The 10,125-nt window shown below is 44.7% G+C and overlaps 1 protein-coding gene across 1 annotated transcript; it reads left to right on the forward strand.

Annotated features, from left to right (window-relative positions):
• The first annotated feature begins 2,559 nt into the window (after positions 1-2,559).
• On the forward strand, positions 2,560-5,322 carry LOC139003623 (toll-like receptor 11). Its single transcript, XM_070405727.1, has one exon. It carries the CDS (start codon positions 2,560-2,562, stop codon positions 5,320-5,322), a length of 2,763 nt encoding a protein of 920 aa, XP_070261828.1.
• The last annotated feature ends 4,803 nt before the right edge of the window (positions 5,323-10,125 follow it).

The raw sequence follows: 10,125 nt of genomic DNA on the forward strand, positions 1-10,125 counted from the left end.
AAAAGAGTTTCAGTCAAGTCAAGCATGATATGAATTACAATGTGGGGGACACTTCTTTTTTGGGAATACTAAATTACCAAACCCAGTCCTGGCTCCGATTTTGTGACTTCCTCCCAGAAATCTCTCAATGGCTTATATCGTCTGGAAAAGAAGATCAAACCATTTAGATAGAAATGGTTTTTCTTTCTTATTTCTTCTCCTCTGCACTCCTAACCTAGGTGTGAAGGTCCAGTTCCCTCCAGTGAGATTATAGGTACCTCTTCAATCGTCTTGCTACAAAGGAGCTTAATTTTAAGAATATTGGGAGGACTGAGAGGAAAGAGGTAAAAATGGTGGAATAGTGGGGTCACTCTTGTGAGAAGGGAAGAAAATAATCCTGGAAAAAGGAGAAGAAATTCGTTCTTTCCGGTGTTAGGAGGATATGATACAATAGTGAGAACTGAATTCCCCAAACCAAACTGAAAAAGAGGAAATAATAAAATAGAAAAAGTTGTTGAGAGGGAAGAGAGAGATAAAACAGTGAAGTTTGGGGGAGAAGTTAAGAGCTTAACAAAGCACTCTCCTCTTTGCCCTGGCTGGTCCCATGTGTGAGAGAGGGCACAGCCGCTGGAGAGGAAAGAACCACAGAAGAAAGGGCTTTTATGCCTTTCCTGCAGGAGAAGATGAGAAAAAATCCTGAGAAGTTTCAACTTGTCTCGGCTGCCCTCCATTTCCTCTGCTCAGTGGTAAACAGAGTGCCAGGTAAGTTTTGTGGACAAGGTGGGTGAGCAATTAGTGAAATTAGCAAGCAAGAAAGCAAAAGTAGAGACCCTCCCCCTACAGCGTTCCTGGCCTTTTTCAGGGGAGGCTGGAGGCCTCAAGCTAGGCAGGGGGACAGAACTTAAGGGGAACATTTGGGTTAAAGTTTGTCACAATCGAACTGTCCAAATGAGGAAATGTCATTGTGGAGCATTTAAATGCTGCCTCCAGGAATACCATCAAAGCTGGTTTCCTACGGACAAAGGTCCACTCCACAACTCAGAATTGTCTTGTATTCCTAGGATCTCTGCCCAAGGCCATTGTGTCTCCTTGGGCTGAGATCTATTCCAGATCCTAAAATCTCCCTAAATACTAGATTAGAGAGGCTAGCTCAAGAGTAATGTGGCATGCTATTAGACAAGTCAGGGACTGCAGTGTGGGCTCAAGAAACAGCCTTTCAAACATTCCAGAATAGCCATTGAAATAGAATGGTGCAGCATGTGAATGTATTGAGTGACATTGAGACTGGTAGTTTTTCAAGGCTGAGTCACCCAGATGATGAATTCCCCAGGCCCTTCTCCTCAGACTTCCTCTGAACATTTCACTGAAGTCTGAGGCACATGCAGCTACGATGCTCTTAGCTGAAGGAATAGGACTTGAGGAAAGGCAGCTTTATGCCATCACCCAGGCAGGCTATCCTCATGGCAAACTCAAGGGGAAGTGTCCAAATCCTCCTTTGTCCAAAGGCATGAACTCTGAATAATCCCAAACCCTGTCAGGAGGACAGTGCCCTTCACTATGGTTAACTATCCTCTAATTCCCCCAGAGGACCAGGCTGCTCTCCTGCCTCTTCCTATCTGTTCAGTGACCTAGATCGGAGACATGTGATTACTGCTCATTTCATGCTAGGGAATTGGAGGCCTCACCTTTGGAAAGGATTAGCCAGCAGTGGGAAGGGTCAGTGGGACCTCCTCCCTCTGCACTATGTTCTGAACACAAAAGGATCACGGCTTTGTTTTACCCTTTTACTGCATTTTCTACATCATTCTCCCACCCACTTTTTCTACTTTCTTTATATTTCACCTGAACTAACTTTTACTCTCTCTTTATAAACCCAACATAAACTCCACAGTAGAATTCATTGGGAATGTTTCTTTAGTCCTGCCTGAGGACTTACTTTTGAGTGCAAGACCATCAGACTTGGAGGTGGAATACAGCTCTACCACTTTTACTCCTGTGACCTCGGGCAAGTCACTTAACTTCTTTGACATTCGTGAGTGAAATAAGGATAATATTGGACCCATGTATATCACTTGGCTAAGGATCAAATAAGAGTGTATGTTAAAAAAAAAAAAAAAAGAGTGTATGTTCAGATCTTATTATGTTTGTATCATTACCTTTTGTTTCTCCTCCAATCTACTTTGTAATAAGTAAAGTTGCTGCCCAGTCTTGAAAGTAGCCCATTCATAGCTCACAGCTCCCCTCCAAAGAAGTTAGAAACCTGAGCTGATCACCCCCAGCAGGGGAATTGGGAAGTGACACCAATTTCTCTGCTGAGAGCTCTCACACTCTGCAGGCTCTTCTTGCTGGTCGGTCTCTGTTTCAGTCTCCACTGGCTTTCTGTCTGTACGGGGGCATAGCTAAGTGCTCATAGCTTGGGTCCTCTGCTTGGCCAAATGTCTCCTCTATATTGTAATCACAGAACTGTCCTACACATACTGTGTTTTGTGAGTATCAGAAGGCCCAGGCCTGGGGTTGTTGGCTTTTGTAGGATTTGACACTCGTCTTCTGTCCCCTCTTTCCCTAGAAGTCGGACCAATGATGGAAAGACCTCGGTTCTCCTTCCCTCTCCTCTCGCTCTTACTGCTGGCCTTGATGAGCCTCGGCTTGATGAGCTGGGCCTGGACTGCTCCCAATTGCACCATAGGAGACAGCTCCCTATTACCTAACATCTCCTACTACATCCCGTTCTGTACCTTGGCCCCAGGACTGCACCTTTTCGCATCATGCTCCAATATTAAAAACCTGGCTGAGACCCTGAGGGCAGTGCCCCGGGATACAGAGGCATTATGTCTCCAGGGCACAGTTACCATCCTGCCTGCCGATGCCTTTGGACACTTCCCCACACTACAGCTTCTGAGACTGCAGCTGGGAGCCATCAGGATTACATCTGGGACGTTTCAAGGATTGGGCCAGCTGCAGCACCTTTCCTTTGAGAATCATGCTCCCTGCTGCCTGAGCCTGTTTCTCCCTCCAGGTGCACTGGAGCCCCTCGGATTCCTCAACACCCTTTCCTTCCATGGCTACTGCCTGAATTATAGCCAGGATGTCCAGTTGCCCATGAGCCTTAGTCGTCTAACCCTGAGGCGCAGCTGTCTGACAGACCTGCAAGAATTGCAAGGGCTCTTCCCAAACCTTGTCTCTGGCTCCTCTCACACACCCAGCCCCAGCCCACGGACTCCCTTCCTGGAGTTGCTGGATCTGTCTGCCAACCTGCAACTGAGCAGAGTGGGTAGCCAGGCTCTGCGTGGCCTCCAGCTCCATTCCCTGAGATTGGATGGCACCCCACTAAGTGCGTTAGACCTTTTAGGCTCAGGACTGCTCCACTTGGACTCCCTCTACCTTGTGGGAACTGGTGCAAAAAAACTGCCTGAGAATGTGACAGGTTACTTTGCACTTCGTGCACTTGACCTTGGGAGGAACCAAATCCAGAACCTAGAAGATGGAGATCTCCTAAGCTGCCAATCCCTGGAACTCCTCAGCCTTCATGCCAACGGCCTTCAGTTACTTCCCCCCAATTTCCTGAGTGCCCTGCCCCAGCTTCAGAGGCTCAATCTGTCAGTGAATAAGCTGGGCCCAACCTTGGTGCTCCCGGGAGGGCTGGTCAGCTCAAATCTGAGAGTGCTAGATCTGTCCCACAATGAGCTCTGCGTGCTGCCCTGCAAGGCCTTCTCCTCTCTTCCTCAACTCCAGGAGCTCTGGCTGAGTGGTAACAACATCTCCAACTTATCCAGGGAGAGCCTGGAAGGACTGAGGTGGCTGAAGACCCTAGACCTGAGTTGGAACCAAATTAAGATGCTAACTCCAGACTGGCTCTCCTCTCTTCCTGCCCTTACTTCACTGAACCTCCTGGGCACCCATTTGGAGCATATCTCAGGCAGACAGCTCCAGGGTCCCCTGAAGCTGAGCCATCTGCAGCTGGGTTCCCCTGGTATGATGGAGATCTACCCTCCCTGGCCTCCAGCACTGCTCAGCTTGGAGTTATGGGCAGAGAGTTCCATAGTGTTTAGGGTCCCCAAGGGAGAACCCTTCTTGTTCTTGGAGAACTTTACCTTACACACTACCTTTATGTTGGTGCATCCGAACAACGCCACACTCCATTTCCCGTCCCTGCGTCACCTCACTCTGCGAGGCTGCAGCACCTACATTTTCTCTCAGCAGAGAGTCTTCCTAGGGCTCCCTCTCCTGGAGCACTTGCACTTCTGGTCTGATCACAATGGTGCAGGAGATCTGCGTCTATTTGGGATGCCCAGGCTGCGAGTGCTGGAGCTGGGGGACTTGGATTTCCTCTATACTCCAAGATCAGTGCAGCTGGAGATGCTACTGAAAGAGCTGCCTCAGTTACAGGTACTGGCATTGAGCAACCTGAACCTCGGGAACCTCTCCGTCTCCAGCTTCAGGGGCTTGGGCCGCCTTCGGCTGTTGCTGCTCAACTCCGAATGGGCCCTGGGGTTGGACAGCAGCCTCCAGGAACTAATCCCCCAGATGCCGCAATATGTTTATTTCTCAGACGTCACCTTCACCTGCCAGTGTGAAAGCTTTTGGGTGGGGCCTTGGGCAACACGGGCCCCAAACACCTTTGTGTATGGGCTGGAGAAATCCATCTGCAAGGCCAATGCCTCTGATTACTCCAGGATGCCACTGCTCACCTTCCTTTCTGGTCACTGCTCACATGATTCTGAGTTTCAGGCCTTTCTAACCAGTGCCACTCTGGTGCTCCTGCTGACCTTCCTTGCACTGCTTAGCTGTCCTAAATGGCCCTGGCTTCACCGCCTGCGGACCCTATTTCATGCCTGGTGGTGGAAATTGGGTGGGCAGCACCCCAGAAATCAATTCCACTACGATGTCTTCATATCCTATTGTGAGCAGGACCAAGCCTGGGTGCTGAAAGAACTGGTTCCTGCCCTAGAGCAGCCTCTTCCAGATGGCGCGGGCTTGAGGCTATGCCTGCCTGAGAGGGACTTTGGGGTTGGGCAGGACAGGATGGATGCTACGGCCGCCAGCATGGAGAGCAGCAGAGCCACCCTCTGTGTGCTCAGCCACCAGGCCCTGGGAAGTCCCTGGTGCAGTCTGGAGATGAGGATTGCCACCCACAACTTGGTGGCCAAGCCTGGGACTGCTTGCCTTCTGCTCCTGTTTCTGGAACCTATTGATCGGCGGCAGCTACACAGCTACCACCGCCTGGGCCGGTGGCTACGGAAGGAAGACTACTTTGATTTGTCTCAAGGGAAGGTTGAGTGGGATGCCTTCTGTGAACAGCTCCGGAAAAGGTTAAGGAAAGCTGGGCGAGAGAGAGAGGATTAGGGACTCTGGAAGGGCATTTCGGCCAAGCCAGAGGACTCCCAGCAGGGACCTGGACCCCGCACATCTTGGGAAGGCAGGCTCAGAAAACAGTGCTCTATAGGCAATGCTCAGCTCAAGCTGACTTGCCACACTAAACATGATACACGGAGAAACCACATCCCAATGGGATAACATGTTAGCACTTGGAAACGAGATGTTCATTCAAAAAACAGTTGTGATACCTGCTAGTCCTCTGAGCACAAGACATCCCCTAAAAAAGAATACATAAAAATTTTTTTGTAGAGCCACGTCTGTATTTTACATAATAAATTCATTCTACCCCATGAGAGTAATGTATTTACTTGTTTGGTTAAAAAAAAAAAAGTACTTCATTCTAGGGGAATGGGGGAAGAATCAATGAGGTATTTGTGTTGAAGCTAAATTGAAGCCATATTTGCAATTCATCAAAGATCCAAAATTTCAAAGGGCTTTCCTAACTCATGGGGCTCTCACAGTAACAGTCTTACATGGGGAGAACAATAGTTTTGATTCTGTGCTACCTGTGAGGAATCTGAGTAATAAAGGTTGAGTGATTTATGACCTTGGTGCAGCTGTCTATCACAAAGCTCGGCTCTGGCCCCAGTTCCTCTGAGTCACAATCCATGTCTACGCTCTCCACTCTGTCTTTCAGTTATCTCTAACCAATGACAATTTACCTTCCTACAAAGTTAGAACAGGCAAACAGCTTCCCCTACACGCAAATCTGTCAAAGACACCAAATAAATTTGTGTGTGCTTCTGCCACCTCGTGGTCATATCTGTTTTCCTGGTTCAGTTGGGGAACAGTGCCCCTTCCAAACCCAGTTTTTGGCTCAGTGAGTGAAAAAGTTCCATACTTTTTTTTTTTTTCAGGAAAAAATACCAATTTCTTCAGTTAATAGAGTCAGAGTATTTGTAGTCCCATTGCATAATTCTGGGATTTTGCTGACCAATCCGCAATCCAGAATTCCTTCCCCCCCGCCCCCGCTTTGTCTGCTGTCAGCTAATGACCCTTAGAAAATATGGTTCATTATTGTCAAAGTTGATGAAAACCTCAAGTTCTCATTAACCTTACTGTTTCCCATTATGGTTTTTTATTTCATTGACTTTATCTAAATAGTTTTCTTTTTTTCTTAACACATCTTAAATTCATATAATGGAATTTCGGTATTTAAAGAAATTTGCTTCTGATGCTTAAATCCTTTCTACCACTTTCCCAGTGTGTATCTAACAAAGTCCTGATATAAAGTAGTCTTCTGAAGCAGCCTGTGCCATCATCAGGTAGGTTTGTCTGTAAGAAAGTTATCCTCCATATTGAGTTACAATGTGTTCCCCTATAACTTTTAACTATTACTTTTAATTCTGAACTTTGGGGATCAAATGGCACAAATTGTATTGCTCTTAAATAATTACCCTTTCTTTATTTCTGCAATTTAAATATCCCAGTTCCTTCCACTGTTACTCATTTTCCGTACTTCTCAGCCCCTCTAAGTCCAAGTGCACTGCAGTTTGCCCAGGTACTGCTTAATCCAGAACTTGTAAAGGCTGTGTGTCTGATCTCTGTGGAATCAAACAGGATGAGATCATGCCCTCCATTTATACATTCTGAAGTCACATTGTGGCAAAATGTTGATTTAAATGTTTGATTTGCTTTTCTCTGGCTGAAATGAGATTAAAAGGGCAAATTCACAGAACAAGTGAGGTAGCAGTTGACAGTCAAGTCCTCATGGAACTAATGCAAAAATCCCAAGATTACCACAGCAGACCTGGGGCTGGAATATGTATAGAATTATGGAAAGAATAGAATAGATGAAGTGAGTCTTTGAAGTGTTTTATAAATTATTAGAGGCCTGGTGCATGAAAATGTGCACTTGGGGGTCCCTCAGCCTGGCCTGTGCCCTCTCGCAGCTCTGGAGCCCTTTGCAGGGAGCAGGCCTAAGCCAGCAGTTGGACATCCCTAGCACTGCCGCCGGGAGAGGCTCCCACCACCACTGTTGTGCTCACCAGCCGTGAGCCTGGCTTCTGGATGATCAGTGCTCCCCCTATGGAGTGCACTGACCACCAGGGGGCAGCTCCTGCATTGAGCGTCTGCCCCCTGGTGGTCAGTGTGTGTCATAGTGACCGGTCATTCTGTCATTCAGTTGATTTGCATATTGGCCTTTTATTATATAGGATTTGCAATAACTAACTTCTGCCTTTCTATTCTTGGGCTTTGTAGAACCCTTTGCTTTTACATCTTCACTTCTAAATCCAGTTTCATCTCTTCTGTGGGAAAACACAGCTGCCTTACTATAAATATATATCGACACTTCTGCTTATAGTTCAGATTCTTTTTTTATTCATGTGTCTATATTTGTATAGTTCATATTCTGCTCTAAGGCTTAAGGCCAGCTTATTCTTCAGCTTAGACCCAGGCCTCCTCCTCTTTCCTGATTCCCTTGGAGGTTGGACCAATTTAGACCTGAGTTAAAGGAATACTTTCTGAGATCTGGCCAAAATGTTCTCATTGTTATCCCTAGTTGAGGCCACTGGGGAAAGTTGGGTAACCCAGGAGGGTCAGAAACAAACCTTGACACATTTATTAAAATGTGTGCATGGCCTGGAGCTCAGCAGAAGGCTTACATGCTCACACAGAGTGCTTTGGGTCACCACCCCTCCAAGATGGGCTGCCCAGGACAGAGCAGCCGTGGCTCACAATGTGTTGGCTACATACTCTCCTTTAGAGGCAGAGGTGTAATTGGTCCTTCCTAACTCAGGAAAGACCACAGTGCCCTTTACAATTGCATGTAATTATCTTTTCATACTGTTTAAATTATATGTTCATTCTGTAAGCGTCAAGTAATTGCTATTCTTGATATTACTTTCCAACACTCACCCCTTTTTGAAAACCTTTTAAGAAACTTGGATGCCAGCACCATTGTGTTGGTTTTGCTGCACACTTTCTCTTGCTGAAGTGAGAGAACAAGAAAACTGAGGCTGGCTGCACATTCCGGGAGAGAGAAACCCAAATTTGGATGTCTGTCCTCTACCGGATTCTGTAATTCTCACACAACAGCTTCAGGTAAGGCACAGCTTGGATTACATATAATGTCTTTTTCATCTCCCTCTAAAAGTGTTGTATTTTCTCCACATAAAATGTAAATTAGGGTTAAAAAGGTGAAAGGTATCCAGAAAATAGTCATGGGATGTAAAGTACAGCATAGGGAATATAATCAATACTATTGTAATAGCTATGTATGGTGTCAGATGGGTACTAGGTTTATTGGTGTGATTACTTGACAAGGTATATAAATCTGTAATCATTATGTTGTACACCTGAAACTAATGTAATATTGTATGTCAACTATAATTGAAAAATAATTTTAAAAAATAAAGTTAGTCTAAGATCGAAAAAAATGTAAATTAGCTTTCCTATATTAGAAGTTGATTAGATTCTCAACTTTATAACATAGTCTCTAGAATCAGTTCTGGTCTCAATAAATGTTGTTATATGTGTTTTATTTATAAATATCTAAGTAAATATATTTAATAAAAATAACAATATTTTACTTGACTTCAGATATTAACTGAACCAAAAACCACATAAGCCAGGAAAATTTGTGGAATGACAACTTTATTCTATAACTTATTACTTATTCAAGTCACATATACCAGATTTCCTAACTCTGAATATGGGGCAGAAGAAAATACTAGGCAATAAGAGAACATTTTTCTATTAAAGCACATTGGCTAGCTACATGGGAAATAAATGTCAGTTACAGACTATACCCACATGTTCTTTAAGAGAGAGCAATCTAAAACAGTTCACTTACCTATTTAAAATAAGAGGAAAAGATTATAAAAGCATTTAATAAGAATATTTAAAGATATGAACAACCAGTTATAGATACAGACAGAAGACAGCAAAAAGCAGTGTGTATACATAACACACTTACACACCATTAGAGCATGATTATAATGTAGCAACAGTAAGAAAGCATGGAGCACAAAGTAGAGTAGATAAAGGGGACACAAAGAAAGATGAAGTGATTCAGAGAGAGAGGTAGCTTGGACAGCATTGCCTGAAGTAGGCCCCTGTCATGGATACCCTCCTGTTTACTTAGACTGAGGTGTAGCCCCTAGCAAAGTCCTTGTTACCTTGCTTTTCTTTTTACTTATTTTTGTTTGAGGAGAGGGAGTTGCTTGTTTGTTTTCGTTAGCAAACTGGAGATTTCAATCTTTGTATTCTTTTTTTTTTCCCTTTTTTCCCCTGAGAACAAGCATATAGGGCATGTTCATTGATTAAGAAAACAAATATTTAATAAATACCTGTAATATACCAGACGCTGTCCTGGATTCTGGGAATAATTCAATGAGCAAAAAATGTTCCTCTCCTCTTATTTCCAGGTGATTGAGACCAAAAATACATACTAAGTGTATAATACAATGCCATGTAGTGATAGGTGCTTTGAAGAAAACTAAAGCAGGATTGGAAAACAGGGTAGCAAAGATGGGCTAAACTAGGGAGGGCCTCTCTGAGTCCTGATTTTTACCAGAAATCTGAATAAGGCCAATTAAGGCATGTGAGTATTAGTGAGGAAGAGAGAGACACTACAGGCATTGGAATGGGCCACACTTAGCACAGTCAAGTATCAGCAGCTGAAGAAGGAAAAGTGGTAAGAAATGAGGGCATGGAGGAAGGACTCATTGTCTGTACGGACAGGGTAAGGAATTTGGGACTTATCCTAAGTGTGTTTAAAAGATTGAAAGCAAGTAATTGACATCAGATTTTTTAAATTATCCATCT

The sequence above is a fragment of the Myotis yumanensis genome, unplaced genomic scaffold, assembly GCF_028538775.1.
Source record: "Myotis yumanensis isolate MYYU_CA2020_CCGP unplaced genomic scaffold, mMyoYum1.0.hap1 SCAF_1, whole genome shotgun sequence".
In the NCBI taxonomy this organism is placed as follows: domain Eukaryota; kingdom Metazoa; phylum Chordata; class Mammalia; order Chiroptera; family Vespertilionidae; genus Myotis; species Myotis yumanensis.

What these genes read in the sequence shown, in the direction of transcription:
- LOC139003623 (XM_070405727.1), top strand. Translation starts at nt 2,560, where the DNA reads ATGGAAAGACCTCGGTTCTCCTTCCCTCTCCTCTCGCTCTTACTGCTG.